Source organism: Varroa destructor, unplaced genomic scaffold, assembly GCF_002443255.2.
Source record: "Varroa destructor unplaced genomic scaffold, Vdes_3.0 BEIS01000007.1, whole genome shotgun sequence".
Classification (NCBI taxonomy): domain Eukaryota; kingdom Metazoa; phylum Arthropoda; class Arachnida; order Mesostigmata; family Varroidae; genus Varroa; species Varroa destructor.
This window is the reverse complement of record NW_019211460.1, coordinates 31,655,958-31,671,309: the sequence shown is the minus strand read 5'-3', so window position 1 is coordinate 31,671,309 and position 15,352 is coordinate 31,655,958. Positions and strand designations below refer to the sequence as shown.

At 37.8% G+C, this 15,352-nt stretch overlaps 1 protein-coding gene across 4 annotated transcripts; it reads right to left on the bottom strand.

The window, feature by feature from the left end:
- Dpit47 (DNA polymerase interacting tpr containing protein of 47kD) lies at positions 1–15,276 on the bottom strand. Of its 4 annotated transcripts, XM_086973935.1 has the most exons (11): positions 14,673–15,061; positions 13,904–14,036; positions 12,025–12,232; positions 11,739–11,837; positions 11,491–11,670; positions 10,800–11,013; positions 9,918–10,129; positions 9,497–9,623; positions 9,024–9,184; positions 1,386–1,647; positions 1–1,001 (listed from the first exon to the last, which is right to left on the bottom strand). In XM_086973935.1, the coding sequence occupies exons 1-10, from the start codon at positions 14,727–14,729 to the stop codon at positions 1,638–1,640; spliced, it is 1,401 nt and encodes a 466-aa protein (XP_086830061.1). In that variant the 5' UTR covers positions 14,730–15,061; the 3' UTR covers positions 1–1,001; positions 1,386–1,637. The 4 variants fall into 4 exon arrangements, with proteins under 4 accessions (XP_086830061.1, XP_086830060.1, XP_022672402.1 ...); XM_086973934.1 differs by lacking the exons at positions 1–1,001; positions 1,386–1,647 and adding an exon at positions 3,582–5,364 and having other exon boundaries at positions 14,673–15,062; XM_022816667.2 differs by lacking the exons at positions 1–1,001; positions 1,386–1,647; positions 14,673–15,061 and adding an exon at positions 15,116–15,276 and having other exon boundaries at positions 7,963–9,184.
- Between the last annotated feature and the right edge of the window lie 76 nt (positions 15,277–15,352).

Sequence of the window (15,352 nt, the reverse complement as noted above, 5' to 3'; positions counted from 1 at the left end):
TTTGAGCGTTCGCTAAATCTGGACGGAGTTTTGTGGAGATGTCGCTAGTACTACTTAAGGCGATAAACGTGAAAGCAGTTGTTTTCGCTATGTGAGAAACGTATATTTACAGCTCTTGTTGTTGTTCTGAATCGAAATTGAGTGATATACGCACACTATTTTAGCTGGAACTTTATTATATTCGCTGGCTTACTTAATTATTGAAGTGTTCGTTATTTCCAGGAGCGTTATGCAGTTTGTTTTTGTGTCCCTTTTTATATGGGTGCACGCCGTCAGCGCACAAGAGGTTGTGGTACCCGAAGCTTATACGACCACCTACGGCAGCATTGGTTCGCATATATACGGATATGCTTCAACCCATGCTCGTATCCTGGCCGGCCCTTTTGGCTTTCCGTATACAACGCAGCCCCGGTTCCATAGCGGTGTTAATCGGCCGCCACAGCCGTATACGGTCCTGCTTTAATAGGACCTTAAAAAGAGACTTGAATTGACTGAAGTATGTGCTATTATTAAGCGACAGACCATTAGTTCATGGAAGCAGCATAACGAATTCATGTATATAGACAAAATTTGTCTACCTGTAAATTAAACCTTTTCTGTAAACATGTTTGTTCTTTTCCAAGTTCGGATCTTTTGACGTGTATTTGATTACGTATGCTGTCGTTTTATATATGTATTTAAAGAAAACTGATGTTCTTTTGAAATTTTTCTTCTATATAAATATGGCGCTTCAATTTTAAACATTATGTTGTTTACATTATATCTTCTAAGGAAAGTTTACAAGATATTTCTCAGTCTATTGAGCGCACTAAATTACTTTAGCATCATTTTTATTATATTATGAGGTATTAGCTCTGAATTAATCCAGAGCTAGCAAAAAAAATGTTAGCGCAACGTGATGTAGGGTCTTATGTGATGCCGGCGTGAGTGTTCGGACGATAGCGTTTTGTTTCGGATCTTCATTGACGGACTATTTGTCCTTCAATACACATAGTGCAGACCTGAAATGTAACCAGAATTTAGACCGAATATAAAGGAACTTCATTGAAATCTAGTGATTAATCGTATTCTTCGGAATACTAATAAAAAACGTCACGTTCCGATCTGATTATGTCGTATTCAGTGTCTTCATTAAATATCGTACTTATTACACATTATTTAAAAATAACGCACACCTGCTAAATTCCAACTAATTACCATCTGGCTAATAGATCTTATTTGACTAGCATTATAACCTGTACGTTCGTTGGCTGTATCTTCAATCAATTTACTTTTGAACGCTATTCAGTTAAGGGTACCCAGTTCAAGCGTTTAAAAAATCTTTGTCCTTGTGGGCTTTAAAAATTCATGTGGTATAATTATTTCTTCATGTTGTTCTACATCACCTTTTCATAAACTTTGTTTGTTGATGAGCTCTTGGAGTTGTGTTATAGGTGGCACCAAATGAGCAAACAAAATATACCCAGCTATCCCATGTCCATTTGGGGCGAATGACATGGGTCTACCCACAACATAGGTTATGCCTTTTTTTTTTTGTTCGGGGCCCGATAGCATAGGTCATTTGGAGACTGTTCCTGACGCTCCTCAGCTTGGAGCTCTCGTTATCAGAGAAGACGGCAGATCGAAACGGATTTTCATCAGCAACACCTGCGACAGGCATTGTATTAGTAACCAAAGTCTGTTTTTGGTTCATCATTGGGTTGCAGTTATCGGCCGTGGCGTTCTTACAATACGTCCACAGTTAGAATACTTAAGACAACAATTGGTAGCCCGAGCTTGTAGACTTTGTTCAAAGTAATAAGTGAATCACAATCGAATTTACCGAAACGTATGAAAAGGAAAGGTAATGAAATTATTTAAAGCTAGGGAACGTTGGGGTAAACGTGGCAGGTAATTAGGTACCTAATTCTTAGCCAGTGGGCAACTGACGGTGACCGAATTCAGATAAACGGAGTCAATCCTATTAAAGTACAAACAGTTTCAGCTCATTCTAATCCAAAGGAGATTTGTCTTATAGCAAGTATGTATAGCTATACTCCCACCATGAGAAGGGGTTGAAATAAAAATTTAGCTGTCAGGTGTTGACGAGATCCTGTCTTCTTATGCTTGAAACCCGTTGCATAGAGGCCTTATTAAAAATGCTTATAATAATTTGGAAAATTTTAAATGCTCTTTCCACCAGTGGCAACATCCAGTGTACCCAGAGGACACAGACTAAGCCAGTCTTATCGTTGATGCTGATCGAATTTGCTAAACTTCCTACACAGGCGTACTAAGAGTGGCGACCCAATGAAAACGTTTCGACGACCGTGGCGGCAATACTTAGCTAATTGAGGAGCCTTATTTTCTGCGTCCAATTGCGTATAAAATATTCAGAGCCTAATGCCAATAATGCATCCTACTAAGACACGTTGTGCTGAAAATGGCTAGCTGATGATTTTATACAGAGGTCCTGTTTGATGGTCTGATATAGATTAAAACTTTAAATTTCTTTTTTCTCTGTAGTGATAAAGATTTCTTAGCACCGACCCGTGCGCGAAGGGTAATAATGTTGTGTAACGAATTCTTAATTTGCAATATCATACCTTGTGAATGAAGCGCGTTCTAATTTTTATATCACAACAGATCTTGGCGGCGTACGTCACATTTTAGGTAGCATCAAGTAATTGATGGCCAATATCAGGCAGAAGTTGATTTGATTTCAACAATGTTCAAAGTGAAGTGGGTAACAGTATACAAAAGTGCAACCTCAGAAAACTCCTCACGTAACTAAATTTGCAATAGCTTCAGCCGCGAAGGATGGGCTTTGTCTGCGCGCGCGTTGCTTTGTCAAGCACTACCTGTATTGTTTATACCATATCTTCGTTGTAACGCATATTTCTATTAGATATTCAGATGTGATATATTCAGTGCTGGTCTTAGTTTGGATTTGCATTAAGTTTTCACTTGCGTTTCAGGCTCTGTTGTTTCGTCTTAGACTGGCCCTCGTTCTACATTTGCTTTCGTAAAAGCATCTTAATTTTAAGGTTTTTTTATAATGTCATGAAATATGATTTTTCGTATCACGTTAGAGCTCTAAGTTATTAAGCTAATTTTCTTAAAATGTAATATAATGTAATAGATTCAAAAAGTTGAACGTATAGTCAAGTACGAAAAGTTACTAGATGTTAACTCTAACTAACCACAATATTAACGATACATGCCTTGACTGTGATTTTTCCTGACTCATCCATGACCTTGATTGTGACTTATTTGAGATTTATGAAAAATAAAAACAAGGCTATGATTGAGGTCAACGGTGATAAAAAAAATCACGATTTGTGGAACTTTTCTACATGCTAGTGTGTTTATAATGACAAAAGACGCGACCTCTAGCGTGCTTACGGAGGTAACTAAGGTCGTATTAGCATCGTAGTTTATTTTTAGATTAAAACAGTCAAATGAATTTTCTTGGGGAATAATACACGTGTACTTCGGCTTTCGGACAGCTTTACAAACAAACGATCTCGAAAAGTCATCGTAATAGAAACACAATTCAGGAAATTGTCTTCGATTAAAACATAATTGACAATTTCATATGGTTTGTTTATTCTTCTTATACTGTATTAAACTTTATTTATTGGTTGCCATAATACAAATGGGTTGTAACACATAATGTGGTATCTTATTGGTATATTCTATACCTTTTCTCTTCTTTGCTTTTTACAGGCGTCAAGTTGAATGTAAAATTGATAGCTCTAAAATTACAAATTGATTTTTGGATATAAACATATTTTATTATGTGTTAATTAGCAATCCATGTGTTCGATCACTGAAGTCCATTCTAGCTTTAAGGTAAATGGTTCTAGTGGTAATTAAAGCGCCTGTATCTTCACCGTATTTCTTATTCTTCATCTTATTATCTTCACCTAGTTTCTTGCCGAACCTTTAAGGTCTGGACCTCAATAACGACCGATATACTTTGTTTTCATTTAGCTAAGGTACGTTGAACTAAACAGAACTAGTGATATCGTGTCACTTCAATGGTTTCGGCAAACACGCTTTTCTTTAGATTGTTGTTGGTCCATTGTTTTTGGTCTCGGGAAGTGATGAAAGTAACAGCTCCGTCGACTGAGAACTTTGTCTCGCGACTGAAGTAGTTTCGTCGGCGTAACAAACATATTGACATCACCGGTCCTTTTATAGGTAAATAAATGTGCGTTCTTCAGGCTTTTTAATACGAGCGAAATATATCGTAGCATTGCCTATATACTACAAGTGTATTTTAGGCACGGCCTAATAAATAGGTGCGAATAATTTCACTTATGTGTACCCAGGCGATCTTTTAATAGTTTGAAACTGTCGACAGCGTAGCGCTTCTGCGCGAAGCATTTTTTCAGAAACGCCAAAACGCCCGAAGCGAACTTGATCGAAATAATAATTTTTTTGCGGAGCCAACAAGATCACAAGCTTCGTGCAAGAAAGCGTTACCTCACGAAGATCTTGGCCTAAGAAGCCTACATTTGCCTACACAGCGATTATATACGATCCAAATTTATGAACAAGTACGTCAAAATCTGTGACGTTTTATCGCCGGCCGGCCACATCAGTTCATGTCTACACGTATTCACTTGGCCTAAGTTAGCCTGTGTTTTTTTTTTAAAGCATTACTAAGACATGGCTGTCGGCGGCGGCGGAGTCATCACTACATTCGAGTCACGACTCAGAGCTCTATGGAAACTAGCAGCGGGTGAAGCAGGATGAGATATGATTCCCCGACGCTAACAGATCTGTCTGGGGCCAATACGGTAACTGTATCTTTCCTGTCTGCGGCTACAGGTCTGTGTTAAGTTCAGAATCTCAAATGATCAAAACCTTCGAAGCGCTTCTTGTCCTAGGGGGAGTATTGCAGTATGTATTATCGGCAAGCAACTTTCCAGTGCGCAAATGAAAACAGCACAAATCTAAGAGGTGTTTTAGTAGTTTGTTTGAAGTAAACTCGAAATGAATTGAATAATGGAGTATCGTCGTGCAGTCTTCTATTGCTTCTAACGTCAAATGTATGTCTATTTCATTGTTTACACTATGCCAGTAGAACCGCTGATGATATCATTCGAAATCTATTTATCTAATGTCGAAATAGGAACATCGTTCAATTAAGTATTTAATTATGTGTTTTTTATTGATTACAGAGCGATAAAGTACAGCATTTTCTCTGCTAGTCATAGTACAGTTAAGCCAAATGAGACGCTTTGCATCTGAGGTACAGGATCATCGTCTAAACTACATCATCAGCGCGGCGTCGTTGACAGGTTAGACCAAACTAATTGACGGTTACCTTAAAACTGCCGCTGTTGAGGTGCAGACATGTCTCAGAAAAGCAATCTAGGCGGCAAAATGCACCGTCCCAGACCAACAATGTATAAAGAAGAGTTAGACAAGTAATAGTAGGTACTAGTAAACTAGATAAACGAACATATGATATTCAGCCATTTTTTTCGGACCGCGTATTTGTTGATGTATCAAGACATTTTCGGATCTGTTAGTGTAGTCCTGCGGTAATGGGTAATGCTACATTTATAATTAGCCAAAATAAAATGTAGGTTATGTTATCTGTACGAAACAGATTCTGGCGTTTCTGACCGTCAAAGTTAACACAATTTAATTTTACTGCTGACATATCTCGCACGTTTATGTGTGCTGTGCTATATTTCAATGCACCCATATCGATGCTTGGGCTGCTTCAGCTTTTCGAATGTGTACATATCAAAAAATGCTAAGTAAAGCAAACAGATTTGAGACATCCTAATAGTTTCATAAACACAGCTACGAAGCACTGCGGCACTGGCCAAATATTAGCATAAATCAATGTTTCAGAAGCTAAAGAGCGCGTGTTCAGAGGCAGAACTATGCGAGTCGAATGAAGCAATTAGCGTTTATCCTTATACCGTATCTATGCATGATGAAATAAAGGAAGCATGTTTTTGCCTTCGAAGCAATTACATGCGCGCTAGGAAACCAACTTAGCGGGCGGCTTATATCGTTATACTTTTGTATAGTGATCATTTTCAAATACTAGTTACAATAGGAACATCCCATTGAAAGTACGGAACTTCTCTTTATAGTCCTGCATAAAGATAACAGCATGTTATTATATACACCGGTATATATATTCAGGTAGCTTTGATAGACAGAATAAGCTAATTGCCACTAACCATAACTTAAAGTCGACAAACAGCTCCATATCCTATTTTTTTGTCTCACAGACAGTAAAAGAACCCAGAGGGGACGTATGATATACTACTTTATAGATATTAAATGACGACAAATTAATAATAACAATGTCATTTCCATCGAGGCTGCGCCACAAACAACTTCTACAGGCCTTCTATTTACCGATTATCTTACCCAATATATTTACTGTCAGTGTGTCAACGACAATTGGTGAGGGCAACAATCACATGAACGCCCATTCTGGTCAGGTCAATGGAAAGACTATGGTTAGCCATGATAAACTTCCCAAAATCCACTTGTCAGTAAAAAAAAAGCTTGTTAAGTATATCTATATTGCCAATTGGAAGCAAGTTTCCTGGGAAAATCGGCTATTGGCCTTGCGGAATACCCGTTTTGCGAAGTGCTCCTGGCGCTTTTGAGTACACATCCCTTTTTAATGAGGAAGGCAGGAGCCAACAAAAGGAGCTAAGGGATAGTTCCGATGGAACTAGTTGCACATTAGCCACTTGTAGATTGCCTGTTATCTTTAAAAGTTGGTGAATTTCTATAACTCTTCAACTTCATGGACTGGCGGTAGCAGTTTTGCTGTGTAGCTAGGATTGATCACTCGCAACGTAAAGTAATCCCTATGGCAGTAATGGTCTTAGTGGTTAGATTAGGCACAACTACCTGAAGACTTTAGCCCTGCTAAAAGATAATAGGATGTCACAACATCTTCATAGTAGCCATGCGAAATGCGAATAAATATGATCATTTGTATTGTAGGCCTCATCTCTTGGCTGAAAATATATGCAGTTTGCGGCAAGGATAATGTATTTTCAGAATATTTAAAGCAGAAAAGAAACGAAAACGTACCAATCAGGAAATTTTTGACCTGACAATCAAAAAGTGTTAATCCAAAGCTATCTTGCTGTTTTCAAATGTATTATCTATGTATAGTATGTCGATGGAATATATGAATACGAAGAATATCTACGTATGCATTGAAACGAGCTTTTAGGATGGTTTTTAAACGCTTTTCAATGGCGGCCAAATCGTGATTACAGAATAAGTAACAACAAACATTACTATTTCTTAATATCTAGTATATCTCCTCGAAATGCATCAGGGTTGATAGAATGACGAGAGCCATTGTTATGTATAATTATTGCGTTAGCTAGCTTGTTTACTGCCTAAATTCTGGGTTAGATTAAACAATTCATATAAGAGGAAGCAAGAGATCCGGTATCTTGGAGGGTATGAATTTGCTCAGTTGTGGGCTCGGAAGCTATCGCCACAATAAAAAAAGACATTCGATGGGCGATTCTAGTCTCCATAGAAGTTATAAGTTATTTTCATATAAAACGGGACACATGCGAATTGAGACTCAATGAAAGGCCAATAGATAATTATTGGTCTTATTACAAATATACAATGTCATATGCACTTCAGGGCTTTTGGTTACTGTAAGGGCCGCGTCAGATGGCTCGCCATGACCCTTCTAAAAGGTAGGTTAATGCACATAAATTGCTACAACGCACTTCGTAAAACTAATCGTTCATCCAAAAAATGTAGAGTCAATTTTTTTTCAGTCGGTATACCTAATTTTCTACGACGAGTCTATGGCTGTATGATTGAAACTGCGATCTATCATTTTTTTCTAATGACTTATTTATAACTCATCTGTGTATAGTATCATTTTTTACACCGTTTCTCGCATTTGTACTATTAACATTATGGGAAACGACATAATTGTAAGAGGCGCACAAATGAAGAAAGATTCATATATTTATGAATAAGAACAGGAATACAAGATTAAGCTAAGCTTCACGATCTCTGCATTTTGTCGCTCTGTTTTTTTTAATCAACACCACACAATTATACAGTAGTTTTGGAGCTTTCGTTCACAGTAAATTCGTAGCTCAAAATCGTGTTAATTAAATCGCGTAAATAGTTAAGTAGCTGAATTGACTATATCAGCACAATACAACGCAACACTAACGGCGAATTCGCCAGATAGCAATTAACACTTAATTATATCATCGTTAGATTAACACAAAATAGGATATACTGTCCACGTAAATATACTGAATACTTTGAATATAACTGTGGAATATAAACACAGCGAGTTGTCTTTACTTTCCGTGGTGAACCTATTTCAGAAGAAATAACCAATTGTAGGTAATCAAATAAACCTTCAATTGTGATTAATGGCGTACAACAATGAGGCGTTTATTAGTTAGCCTATTTCTGCAGACAATCATACGGTAGTAAAGATGTGTGCTTTGTGCGATGGATCCCAACAAAATTGGCATCCGCCAGCATCCGCCTTTGCAATAAATATTATCGATGTAACAACTCATATATATACACACACAGATTGTGATTATACCAGTGGTTCCCGGGCCACACGGGAGAACGGTATGCAGTTACGTTATTGTATCATCAACAATCAATTCATTATGCCACAGCATAATTGCATCTACCTATACAGTAAAGCTCTCGATGGCACTACTGTAATGAAAGCAAACCCCATATAACATCCATTACTCAATTTTCATTTAATAATTCTGTTTTCGCTCGATCAATATTAATAATGTCAATACCAACAATATCACGCAAAAGCTGAAGAAGAGCTGCAGAATATTAGCAGCGTTTTGACGGTCTGAGTTGAATATTTTGTTGGTAATGTACCTAGTGGACATAGCCTCTATGATAACGTACGATAATATGCATCTCCTCCACTGCGCATCATCGATAATTTGTTTTCACGGAAGCGTTGCTGGTCAACAATTATAACTATAATTGTATAATAACATTAGATGCCTTGCCGGTTTAGGAGGTCCTTCTCGGCCTCGGAGCCCTTGCGCGTTACCCAGAACGAGGGAACTCCATCTTCGACGATGCAGTCTTTCCGCGCGAGTACTTGGCGTAAACTGCTCTTATCACGTACCGCAACGGGTTTATCGTTCTTTGATGACTTGTACCATACCTGAAAACATAATGAAGTCGAAGTTTCATTAGAATCCTTCCCGAATCGATATTAAAGATTTTCGGTCTTTGCATGTCTCTTCATCATAGTAGTGCTTCTTACAGCTAAAACACTAGAGTTTTGAGTATAAAATAAACTAACAAAAAACTATTGTATACATGTATCAGTTTGAGAGACCTTGCCAAATTCATCAGATTGAGCTCACTTCTCATTGGTTTAGAAGTAAAAATCGAATTTCCGCCCACGAAGACTTTGATTGATGTCAGCTCAAAAAAATGTCAATGGCTGAACAGGATATTTTTATATTCGCACCTGAAGCTTGGCCGGATCATATACAATAACAGTGTTGTTCTCCTCATCTCCAATCACGGGCCTTTCCGCAGGGCGGCCCTGATACATGGCATCGAATATTGCTGAAAATGTCGTGCCTTCACTCCACCTGTAAAACAATACCCATTAGCACATTGATCGGGGTATATACACAAGATCATCCATTCATGGAAAGTTATTAAAATGACTCCATGTCCGTTCCCAAATTGCTAAACCATTATCGTAAATATTTTTCTTCGTAGGCAGTTAACTACTACTGACATCTGAACATCACTTGATCTCTGCTATACCGTAGGTTTTTGGAGCTTACGTATTCCTAGAATTTAATTTACTATCATGAACCATTGAATAGAACTTGCTCCACTAAACTTTACTATTTCTTAAAACATATAGGATAACCTACTTCTGAACAAAGTCCGTCTCCTTAAGCTCAGGATAGACCAAGGCTACCGGCCAGACAAGGCATTTCTGTCCTGGTTCATTAACGTCGCTCTCCAACGAAACGGCGAAATCTCGTAATGCAGGGAACCTAGGAGTTAAATTTGGAAGTAGTTCACCTTCTTCGGCCGCAGGTACTAATGTAACCCTAGCCTTCTCGATTGCAACAGCAAGCTCCTAACATAACGGCAGAATAAAAGCGTTTACATACATATTATTTGGTAAAACAGATGGAAACTATTAGCGGTGGATGTCCAAACGGAATGACATTAATGCCTTGTTATCAGGGTAAACACTTGGCACGCAGTAGTACCTCGATTAAAGATGCAGTCGAAAGTTATACAAATCGTGGCACCACTCAACCAGGCTATACAGTCGTTTCGTCAAACAAACATAAGCTATGACAATGTAATGCTCTTTAAAATCGTGACTGATATCCTGGTTTGATGTTGAGCTAACCAGAGCCTCTGAGAGAAAGCATTTAAACAAGCCAGTGATTACCTTTATGGTTAACCCCTGTGTCATAATGGGGGCGTGGCAATCTGTGGCTGGAAAAAACCAATATAGATTTTTGCATTTTATAATGACTAGAATGCATACCTTATGAGACATTCTAAATGATAGTAGTTAAATATATACTTTGAATGTCTACGTTTTACTGACTGTGGATATTGGCCATCAAACGGGCTCCGAGCGTAATAATGCTGTTTTTTATGTTGTCTAAAACAACATCCTTCTCACGTCAACAACACGTCATCTTAGTTAGGTATTGGCCTAAAATGACATTTTGCCATGTAGTAGTGTCTACTCACTCGAAGATTTTTTCAGAAGTGGGATATTAACTCACCTCATTTTTTTGGCGCCGTTCGCGCAGCTCCTTCTCACGTTTTCGACGATTTCTCTCCTGAAGTTTTTGCTCCTTCTCGACTCTGTTTACCAATTCTCGGGCCTCCTTAAGAGCAGCGCTAGGCACACTCTGAGCTCCCTCCGCTTCCTCTAGTTGAACACAGAATTTAATACACTCGTGCAGTTTACGTAGTTGCCAACAACATTGCGCAGCTCTTTAGTAACAGATCAAAAAGACAAGACATCAAAGAAAAAATGACGACATATTTACTAAAATTTCCACATTTATATGGCTATAATTTGTTAGTAACTGCTTAATAATATCGTATTCCTAGCGAAAAAAAGTTGCACAATACGGAAGAGGAAAAAATCGTTAGAGCAATTAGCAGAAATTCCGTCTTAGAAGTTAACTAGGAACAGCATTGGAAATAGATTTGATTAATCCAGACGATATTATGCGTATGTCAGGTCATAGCTTCCTTTCTGTTGGAAGTAAACTCAGAAACATGTTTGTTCTTCCGTTAAAACTACAATTAATTGAATCGCTATTTTGAATTATTTAACAACAGCCACAATGGCCTTGTTTTGCTATCTGCACAGATTTCATAAAATGTGTTTTATATGGCTCAAGACAATTGTTATATGACTGAATAAGCTTCCGCATATTGTGTTGCAAAAAAAATATTACCAACCTCAACATGGCTTTAACGTAGTTAGGCTTAAACTTTAGGGCCAATATACAATCGTCAAGGGCCGCGTTAAAATTGTCCAGGTGGTATTGAGCCGCTGCTCGGTTAAGATGGAGTTGTGCGTTGAGCTCCTGGTTTAGAGTCTTTTGATAGATCCCTTCGGAGTAACTCGCCACTGCAGCTCTGCGATAATTTGAAAACGAACTTTTTAGCTACGGTTTATATGGTATGATAATCAGTTTATTACACACCTGCGGAAATTTGTAGGTCGAGTGGTCTTTACACGCAGTTTACGTCCATAGGCGTGCATTACCACTAAAGTTGTAACTATCCGTAAATCTGACCGTAATCTAAAAACAGGTATACAACAGATGTCAATACGTTTAGTGTTTAAAAACAACGGAGGCTAATAATTGTCTAGGTTCTTCGATGGGGATTTTCTTGGATAGATGCACAAACTGTTGCAAACCTAGTTTATCAATGATTAATTCACATAACATGAACCAAGTTTCGGCAAGTAAAACAAAAGTAACAAACCGGTAGCTTTTTTCTTTAAACAGATGGTTCCCGTCATCCTTATAGTTTCTCGCCAGTTCTTCCGGCGAATTTTCCGCCTCGTCGTATTTAACCTGACGCAAAGCTTCTAACAAAGGAGGTAAATTTCCTCTAGTTGCACCATCTGGAAGCTGCTGTGCAAATAATGGATGATCAGCCATTTCTTTCTCCCAGGACTGCTCTTTCCATCCTGAAACGCATTGTAACGACATACGAAGGATAACTACACATTTTGTCTATTTTGCAAGTTAAACAGAATTAATGAAGTTGCCAGAAATATTATTATGTAAACAATAAACATAACGGTAACAACATTATTTCTTACTTTGAGTTACAGTAGCAAATTGCATCATAATTTAAATAGTTAAGATGAGAAAACTGCGATTGTCAGTAATAATCTATAAGTACTTGTTATGCTTCATTACAAACCAGAAGAGATGTAGCCTAGGGAAAGGGAACGATACAATTGCATTAGCTCTCGCGTATAAATATGAATGTATACACATACATATTAGGGTGTTGTAAGCGAATCCGGTGGACTTTGAAACAGAATCACTTTTGAGCTACGTGCCAATAGCAGATGAAATTTGGCTGATAAAATACTTGAGTTTACTTCAGGGGAAATTAGTTCAGAAGGAAAAGGCATTTTTTAGTTTCGAAAGTCATCACTATCAGTGGTTAGGTTAGGAAGATAATAGCCCTGCGGAAATTTTTAAAAATTGGTGAAGATACTAGCCGTAAAGGTAATGCTCTAAGCGAAAGCACAGTACATGAAGGGCGCAATCGTTTCAGGAACTGGAGTATTGAAGACCAGCGAGGAGACACCTAGATGTTGAGACCCGAAGGACGCGAATACGTTGCAACACTCGAAGAAGATTTTACAAAAATAGAGTTTGTAGTGCAAACATTGTGTTGTTGTGTTACAGAATTATAATCCAAATGAAGATGAAAAAAACCAAAGGAAAAGTGGTTCTTCGTAAATTGAATCTATGTTAGTTGGAAACGCGTGTGCTGCATTCCACACGAAATTTGCGGAGCTTGAATTAATAAAAACCTGCCTGAAGCATAGCCGGAGAAGGACCAGGCGAGAAAATGGCATCACGTAGAAGGAAACCAAGTTCGGTGGTACGTTCGACTAGGTTTGAACGTAAAATGGCGGTAGTACTTGAAATTGATGTTAACGGCATACGCTACTATGAAATACTCGCCGAAAATGAAAGCATCAATGCTTTTAGCTTTAGAGACTCATGGACTGTTGGCATGCAATGCAAGATCTTATCGTCATCAATTACTTAAGCTAAAGTACACCCAGTGTTAATTTCAATGTTCTTATTTTCCTGACTTAGATTTGTGTGATTACGAGTTTTCCATGTTCTAAAAAGAAAAAAACTGATGGGCAAGCACATCTTACTATAAATACTCGAGAAGCCCTTTTTTTTGAAATATATGGGAGCGCGAACGATAGGTATATGCTTCTTTAGAAGGTGTTAGAGCGCCGGGACAAGTATAGAAAATTAAGAATTCCCTTTATACATATTAAAATCATCGTTTTAGCTAAACTAATTCAAAAGTTATTTAATTTTAAAGTCTATCGTATTCACTCATAACAACCTAGTATATAACATGAATCCATATATTAAGTGCAGTTTACTTGTCATAGAACAATAACTTCATGACGTAGAGAATCCTACGACCATGATAAAATCGTTTCCTCTTCATATTTATGTTCTATATGCTATTTATGTCTTATACTAATCATGAGCCACACGTTTCCAATTTTTCCGTGTTCATAATGCAAGTAGTTCCCTAAAAATTTCCTGAGTCTTTTATGGGCACTCTGTTATGATTGCGGATCCCTTACCGTCTTGATATTTTGCTTGTTTTCGGCTGGCTAGGAATTCGTCGGTCTCCTTTTCCAGCTTTCTCATTAATCTTTCCCTCTCTTTGTCGGACATGGTGGGGTTAGCCGAACCGGATGTGCTACATCCGGACATCTGAAAATGTGTATGTAATCGTTGGTTTGTCAAGTTGTCATGAGACTTATGTAACACACGGTATGCTTTTCTATTTGGAAAGTACAACTTATATGCTTGAATTTTTTGCAACCCAATAATAATTTCTAAAAAGAATATCTTTTAAATATACAATTTTTTCAGTATATCTACACTCTTCTATGACGCGAAGACTAATTAGTTAAACATTAACTCACTGAAAAAGTGAAGAAAAGCGACAAGCGCATCTCAAGCAGCATAAAAATCAGCTTGCACCATTTCAACATTTTTTTTCGACCTGCCTTCGTTGTGCCTAAAAACCTAGGCCTTCAGAAGGTCCCTCAGATTACTCTCAGAAACAACCATTCCTGATCAAAACAATTAAACCCTCACCCTAAGAAACTTAGTATATTGAAGAAAAAAGACGTTTCGTGTCAAAATGAGACTTAACATTAAAATTAGAAAAAATATAGATTAATTCAGAGCAACATAAACACTGTGAAGATAATCCTTTGTATATATATATATCTATATATATATAACGGCGGCTCTACTGCAAATAGATGCTATGCAAATTCAACTGCTGCGCTTTTGTCATTCAGATTAATGCATTGCTCTTACTTTCGGAAATATATTCACATTTTTATTATAGACGTTATTTCGGTATTTATATAAGTGGGAGGTTATGGTTCGCATCGTTACAGTAGCCCCTTGCCGTCACCAAATCACATTCCATCCTTTCTCGCTCTGCTCTCTATATTATAACGTTATTTGCAGGTGACTCCTTACGAAAAAACGAAATTTAAAAGGCTTCTCAGATGCACAACATCACCTGTCAATATCAACAGATTATATATAGTACAATACTTGACATTATTATTAAACAAAGTAACATTTATTTGCCGGTTAAGCCATTGTATGATATAGTTGATTAATGCGCGCTCATCAAGAACGCTTTGTGTGCCAGAGGTGCTTAAAACCCGTCTGGATCAGATAGGTTCAATTTCGAATCAGAGTTATCGGGCATTTTGCCATTGCATGAAGAATACAGCGTTCGCCCGAAGTTTATTCATTTAGCTTACCGTGGCTTAGATGTTATTTTCGATTGAAATCTGAAAGATGAATAAAGATCTTCAACAGGGCGTGCAAAGTCTCGAAAACCGACACATACAAACAAATGCACGAGGCTCGTCACCCGTGCCTGTCTACCGAGAAAAGAAATTATTAGTCTACGGGACGAGCGATTATATCGAGTGGTTTCTTAAATGAATGGAAAGGTCAGCTGTTTCCGTCGACTAAGCAAGCCAGTTGACGTCTTC

Coding starts and splice junctions, on each gene's coding strand:
- Dpit47 (XM_086973934.1), bottom strand. CDS start 14,729: ATGCGAACCATAACCTCCCACTTATATAAATACCGAAATAACGTCTAT. Junction 11,838..12,024: donor TTTAAAGAAAAAAGCTACCG/GTTTGTTACTTT, acceptor ACCTGTTTTTAG/ATTACGGTCAGATTTACGGA. Junction 9,185..9,496: donor ATGATCCGGCCAAGCTTCAG/GTGCGAATATAA, acceptor TTATGTTTTCAG/GTATGGTACAAGTCATCAAA.